We start from the raw sequence: 18,394 nt of genomic DNA on the forward strand, positions 1-18,394 counted from the left end.
GTTATCCAGTAAAAATAATAATCATTAAATAATAATCATAATGTGGGGAAGTGCGCTTTTCTCTGTCCATAGCTGGTCTACAGACCCTTTTTAAAATTTTCAAATTTAAAAAATCTCAAATTTTGCTATATACTTGATTTCAGCTTCAATAGAACGACGTATCGATGCTTGGTTTTCAATGTGTTAACATTATTCAATTTTATAATTCTAAATTATCATTTTTTATCTATAAAAATATTTCAAAAATTGAGCCCTCGATTCATGAAAGCTTAGTTTTTGGCTTGTGCAATGAAGTATTGTTTACCCTTATTTTATCCTAACCCTCAACCATTTATCTATAATACGATATAAGGACGTTTATTTGCAATATTTGCGAAATTCGTACGCGTTGCTGCTAATGGAAATTAATGAATTGTAAATAGCCAAAGCTAAATATTCAGCACAAGTGCTTATAAATACAGTACTCCCTGGATTATCCGTCAGTCAATGTAACCCAGCTATGACGGATAATCAAAAATGAAGGTTAACAGAAACAAACCTCTAGATTGTGTACAGAATTGAAAATTACACTGAAAATTTGAGAGAAATGAACAAACGGTAAAATTTACATGCATTACATGATTATATCATTATTTTCTTACGAGTTTAGTTTGTTTTTCAAAAGAATTCAGTTAGTGTATTTTGCTTTAGAGTGACTTGAGTTTTATTCTTTGCGAAAAGAAGAAATTGGCGCAAACGAATCGTGTCAGCCAAGCCGGCTTCATCTTGCATTTCATACCAGGCGATAAATTTCTCTAAATTTGATGCAGCAATTTTGGCTTCTTGTCTTAGAAATGAAGCAGTAGGATTGTGACCATTTTCATTATTGTTATCTGTTCCATCGTAATCATCATTATTTTCTTCTTCATCATTCACTTCATTAATTATTTGTTCGTCAGTCAAAAGCTCATAACCACAATCATTTTCGTCACAATTCAACCATTCATTGATCGTTTCACTATTTTCCAATGGCAAAGCCGAAGATGTACTAGTCATAACATCAGCCTGTGAGACATCGTCTCTGTTATTCGAAGGCGATCCTGTATTTGGCCATAGTTTGTTCCAACACTTTTCCAATGTTGTCGACGATAACTCAGACCATGAATCAGCTACATTATCAATTGCGTGTTTAATGTTGTAATTCTTCCAATAATCTGCCAAATCAATATTCTCTTGTGAAACGAGGTCCTGAATAAATTTTTTCCGATATCGACGCTTTAAAGTTTCAATTACTGATTGATCCATGGGTTGTAGAACCGCAGTTGAACTCGGTGGCAGGAAATAACAAAAAATATTACCATCATCACTTTTTAAATCTTCAACTGGATGTGATGGGGCATTATGCAGAACCAAAACTGCTTTCTGTGATAATCCTTCCGACATTAAATAATTTCGAACATTTGGAACAAAACTGTTCATGAACCAGTCGCGAAAAATCGTTTGATCCATCCAAGCATTCTTTTGAGCATAATAAGCCACAGGAAGAGCATTCATGGTTGATTTTGTGTAACAACGTGGACGTTGAGCCGTATGAACTACAACTAATGGGAGCCTATAACCACTTGAATTTGCGCTAACCATCAATGTTATTCGTTGCTTTTGCATTTTCCATCCAGGTGCATAACTATTCACACAAAAATCGAGTGTCTTTTTTGGGAGTGCTTTATAGTTCAGACCCGTTTCATCAGCATTGAAAACTTGCTCACGGGTAAAACCATGATTTTCGACGAATTTTTTGTGCATTTTTCGATTTCGTTGGCACCTATGGAGCTCATCTTTTCACCTTGTATCGAAACTTCCTTCACGCCATGTCGATTTTGCCAGCCATACAACCAACCTGAGCTAGCTTTGAAATCCTTCGGACCACCTAGTTTTTCATTAAAAAATAATGCCTTTTCTTTCAATATTTGACCAGATAATGGAACGCCTTTGCTCCGAATTTGCTTCATCGACTTTTTCATTTAATGCCTTTTTCAAACCTCCCAAAGATTCCATCGACGCAGCATATTGTTTGATTTGAGTGGCATCTTTTTTAAAATCTTGAATTGTCGTTCGTGGAATATCATATTTTTCACTTAATGAAACAATTGTTGAACCTTTTTCTATTTCCTCAATAATTTTTAATTTCGTTTCAATAGTGACCACTACTCGTTTACGCTTCGGTATTTTTTTTTGTTGTTGAAGGCTCCATTTTAAATGTCTGCTCATCATGAAATTCAAATCAAACTGAAAATCTCATTGTACTGAATGTCACATCGAAAAAGAATTCCAAGAATTTGTTTTGGGTAGAATGGATAAAATAACAGTTACTTTGCTCTGCTGCGTTCACACGCATTTCTATCGAGCGAACGAAAACAAAAGAAAATCAATGAATAAAGTGAAAAACAAAAGTATTGGGCGAGGAGTTTTGTTCCAACATGACTTCGACCGTTTCATGACTATTATTGCAATATGTATTGTGGAAAATCTTAAAACGGTGGCGGTTAACAGAGGTGACGGATAACAGAGAGACGGATAATCCAGGGAGTACTGTATACAAATAGGCATATGGTATACGGTACATGTACATTTATATATGTGTTTTGCCATACACTTCAATGCATACCACAGATGCATTTATTTTTTAGTTCATACTCTAAAGTGTTTGAAACCTGTGCAAAGCATCGAAAAAGTTGCGTAACTTAAGCGTCCAAAAGCATACTACGAGTACCATACAATAACAAAACACAACATACCTGCATAACAAACTGTAAATATTGGCCACCAAAATACTCACACCAAAGGAGTGAACCTCAGCTAACTGCGGCGAAATTTTCAGAGAAAATCTCGCAGTCGCAGCGTAACGAAATTTTGTATTCAAGACTCAGATGACACCTAAAAGCACTACATATGTATGTGTGTAAAATTGTAAACGAAATTGTATTCGCATCATTTGACTTGTAAAATTAAGAAAAAAAACACAATAATATAATGTACATGTGTGCTTATTAGCAACATCACTTGTAGGAATACGAAATTAATCGGGCTTTTGGGCTCAAAAGTAATAACATAACGAATATACATAAGCGCATGCATTGTTATGTAGTTACGTATCTATGCGTTGATATGTGCATATATAAGCGGCATTTACACCCTTTATTGGGTGTTTGACCCAGCTTCTCTTGCTACTTGTCAGGATTTTTTCCACAAATGGAGGGACATACAATTTTATTTCGCCCCCAAACGGCAGATGCATTTTCATGAGGGGCTTTTTTCATTGCAGAAATACACTCGGCGGTTTATCATTGCCTGCCGAGGGATGACCGCTTTAGAAAAAACTTTTTCTATCATTTGGTATTTCATGACCGGGGTTTCGTATCTGAGTACTACCGCATGATAGCCACGCACCAACCCATTCGGCGACGGTTTCGGTGTTTTTACAAGCTAAAATATTGACGTTACAAATGACATTTATTTCAGAAGTTATGCAAGAAAACTAAATATGTTAACTGCATTTTGAGGTAGAATAAAGTTTTTAAGTTCAAAGTGCCCAGCAAAATGTTGTCATATCAAAAATCGTTTTACCAAATAGTACTACTGAACTTGAATTTTCGTATGCTTCCTAGTGCCTTCTCAGATTGATATTGGTTTAAAATTATACAAAAAACGTTAAAATAATGTACCACATCAATTGGTATTCTAAGCTCATAGCGAACGGGAAACAAATATACATACATCCGTATATACTATACCTATAAAAAACCTTCCGAAAAGCGGTTTCCTATGATGGACACAAGTAGCTAACTTTCAGCAAATAACACCAGATAATCACGTACCCAAATGAACTTAACGCTTTTTTCCTTCTTTGTTTATTTTTTGGGTTTTTCTTTTTGATATTTTTGGTTTTCTCATTGATGTTTTTTGAATCAACGACTAACACAGTAAAAAACAAACAACAAATATCATTCAACAAATCGACTCAATGTTATGAACATGTCGTATCACGTTGCAATGACAAAACTCAATAAAAATTGAGCGCGCGCGAATCGTTGTTGGAGACCAACTGGCAGAGCAACGCACTCACAACTTACGAATACTCACTCAATACAACTCCGTCTTGAATGGTAGGCCGTATATAAAGCAAAGTAGCATAAAAAATTCCATGTCATTTCAAAAAATACATACGGCTGTGGTGGTGCTCGCGACTGACTGAAACTGAAACGAAAACGAAAGTGTTAAATAAATAGACGTTATTTGCTGTAAAACAAATAAGAAGCGTTGACATAATAGAGTATTAAAATGAAAGCGTTCATAGTGGCCGGTATTTGCTTGATTAGCATTGTGAGTTTAAGCTCTGCGCAATTTTCCAATGGACGCGTTTTGGATCCACCCAATCCACAATTGTGCGCTCAAAGGATTATTCACGAAAAGACACCCGATGGCAAAGGGTGAGTAATGGATGGAAAGATTAAACTCAACTAAAAAATCGCTATTACTAAAAATCTAGAATGATAATGAGTGTTACTGAAAACCGTTTTGCATACAAAGAAACTAATGAGCTTCAATACCAAAAGGGAAAAAGTGCAATATTATAATTAAATTTTTAGTGAAAAACAATAAATAAAAAATACTTAAATGAAGCTATGCAAAAATTTTTTTTGAGCTTCAAATAACTTTGTTTTTTATTTTAAATAAAAAATAAAAAATAGATACTATTCATTAATATTTTTATGAAGGCATACGTTTTTTTCTATATTTTTCGAATCTCGAAAAAAACTACTTTAAAGAAAAAGAATTAGTTCCATAGTGGAAAAAGCATTAGGTATATTTTATGCATTTTCAAAAATCAAATATGTTCAGCGAGTTTGATGTTAAAAGTATTTAAGAGTGTAATAAAACTTTGTAGAAAATTAAACCTAAGTTTAAATTTCTAGTAGAAAAAATGTGCTAAATTTACTTAACTGACGTCCTTTGATAAGACCACCTAAATCGTTTAGGATTTTCTTTGCAGGATTTTAATGCAATTACGAAATAATTATTTATTGAGAGATTTGGGATCCATCTTAATAAAAGTTGAAAATGTATGAAATTTTTCTATGAGAGATCAGGACTTACATATTTGCAATAAATATAAGATATTCTAAAGCAAATAAGTTGCTTTGTTAATATGATATATAGCAATGCATTTGTATACAAATGGAAAAATTAAGAAATGTTCTGCATGAATTTGGGTTTATTGCATTTTATGACATATTTTATATTTCATTTTAATTTCATCTTCTTTCATTTAAGTTCTTAATTTTATTTTATTTTAATTTTATTTATTTTTATTTTTTATTCAATTTTATTTTTTATTTTACTATTTTTATACTATTTCACCTCATAGATTTGGGTTTATCGCATTTTATGACATATTTTGAACTTTACTTTATTTTTTTATTAATTTATTAATTTTATTTTATTTTATTTTACTGTATTTTATTTAATTTTTTTACTATTTTATCTTTTATTTTATTATTTTTTAGGTGAAAGAAGGTTTTATCTCCTTATACCACGAGAAAAAATTATTCACACATTTGAGTTTATTGATTTTTACTACATAATTAGTGATTTACTTTATTTGAATTAAATTTCGTTTTTATTTATTATTTTCTTTTATTTAATTTTTTTATTTAATTATATTTTATTTTTTTATTCCTTTTTTATTATGTTATCTCTTTTTTTTCGGTGAAATATGGTTTTACCTCCATATATTACGAAACAAATTATTCAAACATTTGGGTTTATTGAATTTCAACACATAATTGATATTTTTCTTTGTTTTAATTTAATTCCGTTTTAATAAATTTTTTAAATTCTATTTTAGTTTTATTTTAGGTATTTTATTTTATTCCACAATACTTTTTATTTAGTTTTTATCAATGAACGAAGGTTTTCACCACACAGTTATATAGTATAAGAGGTGGCGTAAAATTAATCACCCTATCGGCAGGTTTTTAACTTTTGAAAATGGCGTTATTCATATTTGACACTTGTGATCTAAAAAGTTGCAGTATATATGTAAATAGATGTGCAATGGAGTGCGTAAAGGCCAAAATAAAGATTTGATTTACTCAAAATCATTATTTTTTTTAACCAAAAAACAAATTTGGATGATTAATTTTGCGCCACCTTATATAATCTCCTCGTAAGAAACCATTAGCATTTATGGAACAACAAGAGGCACAGCAGGAGGAGGTCGGCCAAACACGCAACAAAGAGTGTACATATAGGGTGGTTTTTAAGAGCTTGAGAATTTAAAATGATAATACAAAACAGAAATATTGTTGCAATTAATTTTTTTAATCTATTGTAGTTCATAATTTCATGGCATTTATTTTTTGAATAATACATAAGTGCACCGCGGCTATTAGTTACTTTATTCGTTCGGTCCAACTTTTTCCAATAAATCTGTATAAAAAATCTAAGTGAATCCAATTAGCAAAAATGCATTCAATTCTTGTACTAGCTACATTTTATAGGCACGTAAACCTAGTTCCTTTGTAAAATTTTCAACGTCGTTGAAGGAAAAAGGACAACAAGTTGAGAACGACGACGAATCGATGTTTCGGCGGCTTCCTTAACACTTCGTTCGGTGAGCTTCGCAAACATATTTTGTTTTTCTTTTTTAAAAGCAAATTTTGAAAAGTTGAAAGTGTTTTTCTGGCGGTTAAATGACTCATGATGGTTTGCCAAACCTTACTGAGCAGATATGTCAACAGAGTTTACTTTTCTTAGCTGTCAAATTATAGTTATCGATGTCGATAGTTCTTATACAGCTAAAAAAAACACCCAGTGTATTTATATAATACGTTTATTATTGCAGGGCAATACCCAATTTTAATTCGACATAATACCCATATAATAATATGGCATGATTTGATGGTTATATCTTAGAAATGTAATATAAAAATATTATATATATATATATGTGACTTGGTCTACGAAAAGGTACCTTACGTGCGAAAACAAGTTTTCGAGAAAACAGCAGTTAAAGTTTAAACTAAGCCCTTGTAACTTTTTTAAATATTAATATTTTTCAATTCGGTTTGGCTTATTTTCTTCAGCATAGATCACAGTATCAATAAAATCACAGAAGCAGTGAAAAACATTTTTTTTATATATAAATAAATAAGAAAAAGTTAATGCAAATCGCAGAAATCATGACAAAAAAATCAGTCTTTTTCGTATTTGTACTTTTCTTTTTTTTTTACTTTTAACAAACTTTTAAACAAATTATGACTTTCTGGTTTTCACCATTTTGAAGAGCCTCTCACACACTATTCGAATCAACAAAAAAATGAAAAATGATTTTTTGACACGTAAGGTACCTTTTCATAGACCAGGTCACATATATATAAATAGTATTTAAATTTTTTGTCTGCACCAACAATTTTAAAATTTGTAATTTTTTTCTTAAATGCAGGTATTTCTTCTCGTGGCGCGATCCACAATTGAAGGGTGTAGAAGAAGATTGGTTGACAGCTAGAAACTTCTGTCGCAGACGTTGTATGGACTCAGTGTCGTTGGAAACAAGCTTAGAAAACGAATGGGTTAAACAGCGCTTGGTTAACGAAAACGTACGTACCTAAGTGCATTTCACAAAAATATTATAAAATTTCACGCAATCAAACCTTTTTGAAAATACCATTAAATTCATACTATTACATATTATTATTTCAAACACACTTAATTTGATGGAGAAGTCCCAAGGAAACTACTTGTACAATGCCAAACTTATTTGTTCGCACATTAGTACACAATGCCCAGCTTGCATACAAAAGACTGTGGAAACAAAGTCGGCAAATTTTTCACTGAATAATATCATCTCGTTAAATTTGCGATTCAAAAGCATTTCACACTTGACCAAAGTAAAAGCTTGTGTGTATTACAAGTAGAGTAGAGTTGTAGAAAGTGAAACCCATTTCGCAACACAAGCAAGCAAACTCTTTAGTAGGGAAATACACATACCCGTACGAACTTATGTTACCAAAATTGGCCAGTCAACGTAATTGAACATTGAGACTTTTTGCACATTTCATTCACTGCCCAAAAGTTGCCTAAGCATGCCGCATTCTGCAAACTTAAAAAAACCTTTAGCGCTTATAGATATGAGCGAAAATTGTATGCTTCATATATCTGTATGTATGTATGTACTTTCCATACGTCCATAAGGCTACCAGAATAGTTATGACTATTGAAAAGTTAAGTTTAATTAAAAAGCACTGGAAAGTTACTGACGTTGTTCTCTTGGTAATTGTGGAAATATTTTTGCTCTTATTACCCTAAATTAAAGCCAGCCAAATGATAGGCTTGCCCGAATAATACGTTTCACAACAAGACGAATCCATCAAGGTGTTATTATTTGCTGCGTGACTTGTATTGCATTTTTTCGCCTTGACGGATATTGCCACCGAAGCCAAGATCAGATTTTGGACATCAACCAATCCCAGAAAAATAGAAACACAAAATACATTGGGATTTTTGTAGTTGTACAACTAATACCACCTCGCTAGATTCATCTTATTTCACACTTTATTCTTGTGATTTGCACTTTTTGCCGCTGTTTATGGCCGATTTTAAGACGTGATACAAAGCAATGCCCTGTAAGTAGCGCCAAGTGGAAGAGTTGACTGCCTCACGATTGGTGCATGGAAAGAGGTCGACACATGCATATATGGGTACGTCACCTAAGTGTACGCTCCTCTTGGCTAACTTTCCAGCTATTAATTTCACGAATCTCTTCTTTATTATTATTCCTATTCACTTATTTTCTCTTTCAATGCATTAAATTCAATATTTTGCTACGCCAAACCGCAAGAAAAGTTGGTTTTTTCACCATTCGACAAAGTTCAATGTGAAAATTAGCTTTTCGTCCCGGTAATGCAATGTGGAAATTGTAACAAATCATCTGGTGCCAACCAGTGATAGCTACATCGCACAACGGCCACCAGTGAAGTGTCAAATAGCGTGCTCATAACGGCACAGGTGCATGTGGGTATGTGTATGTCTATTTGTAAATTTTTATTTACCAGTCAGTGGTTGGGAAAACTAATTTTCCATGATGTAAATAAACTTCGCAGGCATCGAGCGCTGTGGCTAATTGATTAGTGAGGATACACGCAAAGTGTTGCAATTCAATTAAAAAAAACTTTGCTAAACAAATGATGCGAAGCGGAATTAATGTAAATTTCATAATATCTCCATGAAAAAGGAAGTAGCAAGAGCAATAGATAATCAAATTATTCAACATGCCAAAGTGGAAGTAATGAGGAACTGTAAGATTTTTTCTCTTCACCATTATATTCCTACAGCCGCTATATGTATGTATTTATTAAAGAGTTATTCTTGTTTTTAAGTATTACTTTACCTTTATCCTACCATGTATGTATGTATATATATGTGTATATTTTGTTTTGTTTTTGTGGGCGAGGTAGGGCTCAAAATGCCTTCGCACTTACACCGACTGTCGTCTACTGCGTTGAGTGATGTGGTTATTAAAATAGTCCCCCTATACTTCTGGGGAGGCACCTTCCCCGCGAATACTTTCTGTTTTACTACGGGAGTGTACCCAGGACGGTATTCTATTCATCTACGTCTGGGTCCACCGTATTTGTAGCCAGCTTTCATGCTATAGGCTAGCCTTTCTTGTGTCTCTATCTGTGATGCTTCGCTTTGTTGCATTGTGTCGATGTCTATCCTTTTTACCGTAGTACGTCTTCGATGTATATCTTTACCACGTTCCGGCTGCCCTCGAGTTCGAGCATTTATCTGATTATGTTGCTCGGCGCGATGTCCCCAAACTGCTTCCTCAGAGCATCTCTTTCCGTGAGCCATCTGCCACAACTAAAAAGCGGATGTTCAGCGTCATAAAATAGTGTTATTTGTGATATTTTTTTTCATGCTCTGTCGAAGGTCCCAGTATTGCAAATAGAGAAATAAAAAAAGGAAACATAACGAAACAAAAATATAATAAGTTTCCATCCTTTCTTAGCCAAAGTTACGAATTATTTAAACAATTAAATAATACAGTAGGTTCTGTTTTTATGCGGTAGATACGTTCCGCAAGAAACAGCATAAAAAAAAACAGCATAAAAAAAGCTACTAGTTCTATAGTAAAACTATAGATACGTTTCAACTGCTAAAACCGCATAAATCTGAAATAATGTAATAAAATCGCATAAAAAAGGGCACTAGTCCCATATTATAACTATAGATACGTTCCATAGACCGCGTGAATCTGAAATAATTAAATAAAATCGCATAAACAAAATATTGTATTTTTGAAAATTATATCTTTATTTAAGAAACGTCAGAATCGAAAAATAAATTTAAGTCAGAAATAGAATCAGACAATACCCACATGTTGCACGTTCGTTTAGGATTTGGCGTAATATCACTTTCGGCACTTTAGGAAATGTACACGTCTGATCTAGATAGTTATGCAGGCGGTTCCATACTTGTAGGGTTAGCATTTCTGATGTAATCTGTGATGAGTTTTTGCTTAGCTGGTTTAGAATCTTGTTTATATGTACAATTCCCGATAGGTCGACATGCATTTTGTAATTTAAAAAAAAAAACCGCACTATTTCAAAACCGCATAAAAAAAAGCCGCTTAAAAACAGAACCTACTGTACATGATATTACGTGAAGTATTCAATGACACGAAGCTACAACTTTATTCCATCAGGCAGCATACGGATTCCGCTCTCCAATAAGGGCTGACTGCATTGATCGGAACAGATGGTAATCCGAAGGGACTATGTCAGGGGAATACGGCGGGTGGGGCAATATTTCCCAATTCAGCCCCTCTAAATGTTTCTGAACCGATTCAGTAAAATCAGTTTGTCATGTCTACGTCCCATTCCGGCCGCTTTTCTTTGAGAGCTCGATTCAAACGCATTAGCTGTAGTCGGCAACGATCGCCAGTGATGGTCTCAGATGGTTTAAGGAGTTCATAATATATGACACCCTTCTGATCCCACTAGATGCACAACGTGAGGGTTATCATAATGGATCCATCTTCCATCGCTAGTGACAATGCTATGCAGAAAACCTTTTCTTTTTTGCCGTTCAGCGAGCATCACACACGTCAACCAACATCCAACTCTTTAGGCATATCATCAAGGAGTCGCCATGCGTCTTCCTCCAATAATTGTTGTAGTTGAGTATCTTCGAATTTTTTCGGTGACCCTTCGCGATCTTTACCACTCTCGTCGAAATTGCGACTTTGGAAGCGTCAAAACCACTCTTTACAATTTGTATTTGATGGAGCGTGATTACCGTAAATATTGAACAATGTACGACACGTTTCAGTTGAACTTTTCTTTAAAAAGGTAATAATGAAGCATGACTTCCAGCAAATGCTGTTTTTTCAGGACGAACGTAGACATTTTTGACGTCAGATAAAAGAGGATATTTACGCTTCAAACGAATGTCAACTACTGCACAACCATCTTAGATGAGTACAAGGAACTCAGGCTTCCATTTACTGATAATCTTCTCTGACAAAATATATACCTACCTATACAATTTTCGCGTACACCCTTTTTGGGTGTTTGACTGAGCTCCTTTTTCGATTTGTGATATGGATATGTTCCAGAAATGGAGGAACCTACATTTTTAAGCCGACTCCGAAAGGCAGACGGTTTTTTATGAGGAGCTTTTTCATGGCAGAAATACTTACACTCGGATGTTTGCCATTACCTGCAGAGAGGCGACCGCTATTAGAAACAACTTTATCTATAAATTGGTGTTCGATGTACGGAGACTCGAAACTGTGCACTTCCGAATGACAATCACGCACCAACCTACGTCAGCTACGGCGGCCAAAAGGTTCAGCAAAAACGATATTCTCCCCAAAACAATTGACAGTCTAGATCGAACTAAAGTAATGATACCATTATCATTTATATAGATGACTCCAAGCTGCATAGAAAAGTTGGGTGAGGGGTATTTGCGGATAATTTAAATATAAGTGCTTCCAGCTGGTTTCTTGTCTATTGTGAGCGAAAATAAAATTCGCAGCTCACATGAATCTACGCGATGTCTTTGAATACAGGAATCAAATATGGAACGATCGGAATTACGTTTAATTAAGTTACTGAGATATTTCTATAACAACAAATATGCTAATAGAACTTTATCTAATAGGGAAACATGGAGATAGGCCGTGACAAAAGAAAAAAACTTGAACTGTTTTTCTCTTTATTGTACATTCGTTTTCTCAACTGCCTGAAAAAGTAAATTTGGTTGTTTCGAAACTTCGACGTGGCTGGAGTGAAAGACCACACAACTCACAAAGTCAGTGAGCAAAATCACCTATTCTTCAAATATATCACCTTAATTATTTGTATTTCGCTTTACTTCACTCTAAAGCTCACTCATATTTATTTAAAGGGCACCTCAAACACCTTGTACACAGTTCGTTCGTTTGCAGTGACCTATGATGAGTTATTGCTGTGAGCTAAACTTGAAAAGTTATGTATTTGGTCTGAGCCGCTAGGTGTCATTAAGGGCTTGAAACTGTGAAAGATCGTACTCATGATCCGATTTGGTTCATATTTTTGTATATATGCAAATTATCATATGCATATTTATAAATGCCAAGGTAGGGATTTCCCGTATATATTATTATGTTGCTCGTACTATACAACTTAGTTAGTGAAACATATGTACGTACATATACATATGTATGCAACTCAATTCTTTCTGAAGATGACTTTAGCGTTTATTGCTTATGACCACAGAAGTATTGTGTAAGTGAGTACAACAACTGTATAGTATAATATAAAAAATAGACAACTCAACAGGTGGCTGCACTCACTTTCATCTTAATTGATGTCAACGCAATAAAGCTTGACATTTGTCACTGCTACAACCGAAAAACTTAAGTTTTTCATAAACCTATTCACTATACATGATTATATACTTGTGCATACATACATTCATACTCATTTCCGCACCTACCTGCAGTCAGTGTATTTGCCCTATAGTTGATGGTCGTTTGTTTTTTGGTGCTTGTGAGTTTGCTGTAATCTGTCGCCAGTTAAGAGAAAGTGAAAAACAAATATTGTGGTTAAGCTTGCCCGCGGCAATTGATGTGACAAAGGGGAATGCCAATGGCAGTAGTCGGGAGCATTCAAAGCAACAACATTGACACTAATGCTTTAAACTGCAATTATGTATGTGTGTATGTAAGCCCATATTTATAGTGTATTTGCATTTATGAGAAACGGCATATTAAGTATGTCAACTTGTATGAGGGAATTTAAATGTATTTTCATACAATTATTTTCGCTGTACACACATACATACTTAGCTAAAGAAATACATACACACATATATGTATGCTATTCACTTGGTTTTTTATCGTTTTACATTTTCTTTCTTGTCTTTTGCTTGACAGTAATGAGTTCAGTTAACATATTTATTCTGTCACTTTCGAACACACGACAATGGTGTTGTATTCATTTTTTGTTACTTGAATAATTTTTTACAACCAGTACATTTTACATACATACATATACTTATCGATGAAATACCACCATCATTTTTGTTAGGCCATTGTGTTGGATTAGTTGACGAGAAATTTTTCTTTTATGCTATCTATGCGCTAGTATGTACATATAATACACAACATAAGTGTTGTATGCGTTAGCCATAATTTTTCGTTGACTTACATGCTGGTTAAAATATACTGCCGATCAAAATCGGTGTCACACAACGTGTAAGGCAAAGCACGCAGGCTCGGGCACGCCAAATCACCAGTCTTTGCACTCGCCCGCAATTGGTCGTAAGACTTTTAAACGACTTAAAGTGCGTAAATAGATACTCGTGTAAATTTTACTCATTTCAATTTGTGTAACTTAATTTCTTTTTTTTTAACTCCATTTATTAAATACACTCTGACATATATAACATTCAGTATTGCATTTAATTTAAATTATGAAAAGATGATGAGTGCATTACCTAAGGTCTACATTTTACATCTTTGTGACAGATCAGTAGGCATAAAAGTTCTAAGTCTGCGTGGTACGTTGGTTGGGTGTGATAGGTTTGACGCCCGAGAATATACATAGATGGTTAGCAAGCCGGCTATTATATCTTATGCTGATGTCGCCAATTTCTTCATGTACCGATAGCATTACAAGATCACGATGAATTAAATCGTTGCAGACAAGGGATGCGCAGCATTTTTGACTGGAACCTCGGTATGATGTCCAGATTTGATTTGGACCTAGCCCCCAGATTTGTACTCCATATACCCATATTGATTTCAGTATTGCTTTATATATTATCCAGCGAAAGTTCTGATTTTCGTCCAAGTAGCCAATAGAGAGAACGAAATTTTATTCCAAACGGCTTCCGCTCTGAAAATATATGAATGCCTAAGTATTTAGCGTGGTTTTGGGGTATCTCGCAGTTGTTAAGATGCATTGGGAAAAAAGTATCCGCGAAAGTTATTTGCACGATTTTACTTCATTGGCTTTTATACCCCATTTTTTCAGCCACGTGCTAAGGCTTTCGAGGTTTTGCTGAAATTGCCTATTCTAGACATTATCTGCATATGTACCTAAATGAGTACTTGTGTACTGTTAAAGGTAGGTCAGCAGTGAAAAGCGCATAAAGTACTGGTCCCAGGACACTTCCGTGCGGCAAACTTGCATGGATTTCAAACTCGAAAATGTCTGCTTTGTAAGTACGATTTTAGCAGCATAAAGAAATTATGAGGGAGATTCATTTTTAGTTTGTATAGCAGGTCCTCATGCCATACCTCGTCAAATGCTTGTGCTATGCCTAGGAAGACGGCAATACAGTAATCTTTCTATTTTTCCTTTAATATGTTGAATAAAAATGTTAAATGAGTATGCAGTTTTATAATCCATTCAATTTTATAGCATAAAGTAAAATTAAGTGTAAGTTTGAAGCCGCTCAAAAATCGCATTGACTTTTGACAATTTTTTTTTGCATACAATGTTGAGCATTTTCTTCCGTATCACAAATCTATGAAATTTTATATGGAGAAAATACGCAACACCGTCAGGGGAAAAAATATCAAAACTCAACGTAAATTTTGAGCCACTTCAAACTTACTCTTAATTGCAATGAAAATTAATGGGCTATAAAACTGCGTATCAAATTTTTTTAATTCGGATTAAAAATTTGTAACTTTGATGAAAGCTTGCCGAATTTTTATGAATTTTGTACAAAGTATGAAACATGAATTAATAAGTATTTTATTTTTATAAAGAAAAATAAAAAAATATAAAATAAAAATAAAAAAAAAAATTATAAAAAAATTTAATTTAAAAATAAATAAATAAATAGTCAAAACGTTGACTCGCAAGTTGCTTGCAGTTGTATCGCGGCGATCTCAAATGCGATACTTTCAAACTAGGCTATATGGTTAGTTATCGGTTTAAAAACACTACACTTGAGGTGAAGTTCTTTGCTAAAGTCGTTTGATTAGTTAAAACAGCAATGCCACAAAGTGGTCATGTAAAATAAACTTACTCCGCTAAAACTTGATTGCAGTTCACAGCAATAGTCTTACTAAAACTTCGTTTAACCATAACGATAACTACGAATTAATGCTAATGGGGGAAAGAAACGCTAATTCGATCACAGGTATAAATGGAACTGTTAAAACAATGCTACGAAAACTTGGATAATATTTTCTTTAAGTAGTGTATGTTGTCAGAATCCATGGGGTGGATTATTCATAATTAAAAAAACAAAATAAAAAAAAAATTTTGTTAACTATGTAGGAATAATCACAGGCTTTTCTTTTATGCTGTGTAAAAAATTCAAGGTGATATCTATTAACAGCAATAAACAGATATAATGATAAAATAAAAATATTATAAAAGGTTTTTCAATTGGCGCGGGTCGATTTTGGCGCCGCCATTTTGTTTTGGTGAAATCTGTCAAATCTTTTGTTTATTATTCAGTTGTTTATGCCAAATCATCATGGCAAGATACACGATTGAACAGCACGTTCAAATGATAAAACTTTATTATCAAAATGAGTCTTCATTAACGCAAACGTTTCGCGCATTGCGACCATTTTTCGGTAGACGTGGTGGCCTTTCCAATTTCTTATGGCCCATATTGAACCATATGGACCTAGACGACATGTGGTTCCAGCAGGATGGCGCTACGTGCCACACAGCAAACGCCATTTTATTCCATTTCAACATCTACCCGCCCTTATTGAAAAACCCTTTATATACATAAAATACTAAACAGTCATTAGATGAAAGTATGCCTTTACTTTTACTTAGGGAGGCATTGTAAATTGAAAACTTTCAAGTCGTTTTTTGCCACTTTTTTGATTTTGAAGTGAATGCAACTACATAGTCTCTAATTTCTACACCTTTCTTTTGCTTTCAGGTGAAATACATCTGGACCAGCGGTCGATTGTGCGACTTTAAGGGTTGCGAACGTCCCGATTTACAGCCCACCAACATCAATGGTTGGTTCTGGACCGCTACTCTGCAAAAATTGGCACCCACCTCGGAACGTTCTCAGGGCGATTGGTCGCCCAGCGGTGGTATTGGACTTCCCCAGCCTGACAACCGTGAATACAAACAGAACGGTGCTCCTGAAAATTGCCTGGCCCTGCTAAATCAGTTCTACAATGATGGCGTCAACTGGCACGATGTTGCGTGCCATCACAAGAAACCATTTGTGTGTGAGGAAAACGATGCCCTACTCAAGTACGTGCGCTACACAAACCCAAATCTGCGCATTTAAAGATGATGAATAATGAAATAGTTGCGTATAAAAGGAAGCAAAGCAAGGAGAATAATGCAACTGTACTAGGAAATGCTGGAGTGAAACCAAAAATGTTTTCTTTCGTATAAAATGTTATCTATAAAAGCAAATGCTCCTATGAGCGATGCACTCTTTCCTTCTTTCTGCTTTATACCTTTTGATCTATTTCCCCTTTCTATTAACTACAAGGCACATATATACATACATATGTAAGCGCCAATATACATATTTATGTACATATATATACAATATATATGTATACAGTTAATTGTACCTATGAAAGCTTTATACTTTCTAAAGCTCTTACTTACTGTTTAGTTAAATAAATTTTTTTTATTAATTTATGATTATAATTATATGTAAACGCCGAAAACAAAAATAAACATCATTTTAATTATTAATTAAGTTTATGTGAAGAGATTTTTTTTGGTGTAGTCCAAAATAATCAAGACTGGCTTCATAAAAATGTTTTTGATGGCGCCATCTTTTTAGTGAGTTAGTGCGCTGGAAGCCACATTCCTAACTGATTTCTACTGAAAACTTGGGGACATTCGGTTCAGTTGGAGCAAAGTTATTACGCCTAAAGTGTCAGTATGTTTGTGTCATCGGCACAAAATGGAGTTTCAAACAAAGAGCTAATATCAATTTTTGTTTTTAAATCGGTAAAAGATTTACCGAATCATTTGAATTGATGAAAAAAGTTTATGGCGATGATTGTCTATCTCGTGCCAGAGTTCAAAAGTGGTTTACACATTTTAGAGGTGGTTGTGAGGACATAAATGTCAATGAACATACGGGCCGCTCAAAATCATTAATCACCGAAAACTCCATCGAAATTGTTCTTAAATTTATCAAAAATGAACCGAAATCATCATTGAAATTCATGGAATCGGAGTTGAATATCTCAAAAAAATCGATTTATCGCATTTTAACTAAACATTTGGGCTCACGAAAGGTCTGTGCACGTTTCACTCAGCACAAGTTAATCGAGGACCAAAAATTGCTCAGAATTCAACATTCGAAAGACCTCATTAAAGAGGCGAGAAAAGACGAGAACTTCCTTTGCAACATTGTAACTTGTGATGAAATATTGTGTTTCCAACATGAACCTGAAACTAATTGTCAAAGTGCCGAATGGAAGGTCCCACCACCCAAAAAATCGCGTTTGGAGAAGTCAAAAATCAAGTCGATGCTCATTTGTTTCTAAAGGGTGGCGCAAAATTAATCGGGTGGCGCAAAATTACCCATTCAACTTTTTACTAAAAAAAAATTATTTTGAATGACGGAAATCTTTATTTTGAACCTTACGTACTCCATTGCTTGTCTGTTTGTATGCTGCAGCTGTCTAGCTCACAAGTGTCAAATACATATGATTGCTGTAGAACGATATTTGCAAATATTATAAAACTTTCCATAATTGATTAATTTTGCGCCACCTGTTACGATTCCAAGTGAATTGTCCACAAGGAGTTCGTGCCAATGCAATTTTCTATCTTGGCGTTTTGAAGCGTTTGTTGCATCGGATTCGTCGAATTCGCTCTGAATACCGCGAAGGGGG

The 18,394-nt window shown here is 34.3% G+C and overlaps 2 protein-coding genes across 2 annotated transcripts; one reads left to right on the plus strand and one right to left on the minus strand.

Moving 5' to 3' along the window:
- Positions 1–657: 657 nt before the first annotated feature.
- On the minus strand, positions 658–1,782 carry LOC129243917 (jerky protein homolog-like). The gene has a single exon (XM_054881414.1). It carries the CDS (start codon positions 1,780–1,782, stop codon positions 658–660), a length of 1,125 nt encoding a protein of 374 aa, XP_054737389.1.
- A 2,418-nt stretch (positions 1,783–4,200) lies between these two features.
- Positions 4,201–17,067, plus strand: LOC129237191 (uncharacterized). The gene is made up of 3 exons (XM_054871747.1): positions 4,201–4,466; positions 7,484–7,637; positions 16,453–17,067. The coding sequence occupies exons 1-3, from the start codon at positions 4,318–4,320 to the stop codon at positions 16,813–16,815; spliced, it is 666 nt and encodes a 221-aa protein (XP_054727722.1). The 5' UTR covers positions 4,201–4,317; the 3' UTR covers positions 16,816–17,067.
- The last annotated feature ends 1,327 nt before the right edge of the window (positions 17,068–18,394 follow it).

The sequence above is a fragment of the Anastrepha obliqua genome, chromosome 1 (assembly GCF_027943255.1).
Source record: "Anastrepha obliqua isolate idAnaObli1 chromosome 1, idAnaObli1_1.0, whole genome shotgun sequence".
Classification (NCBI taxonomy): Eukaryota; Metazoa; Arthropoda; class Insecta; order Diptera; family Tephritidae; genus Anastrepha; species Anastrepha obliqua.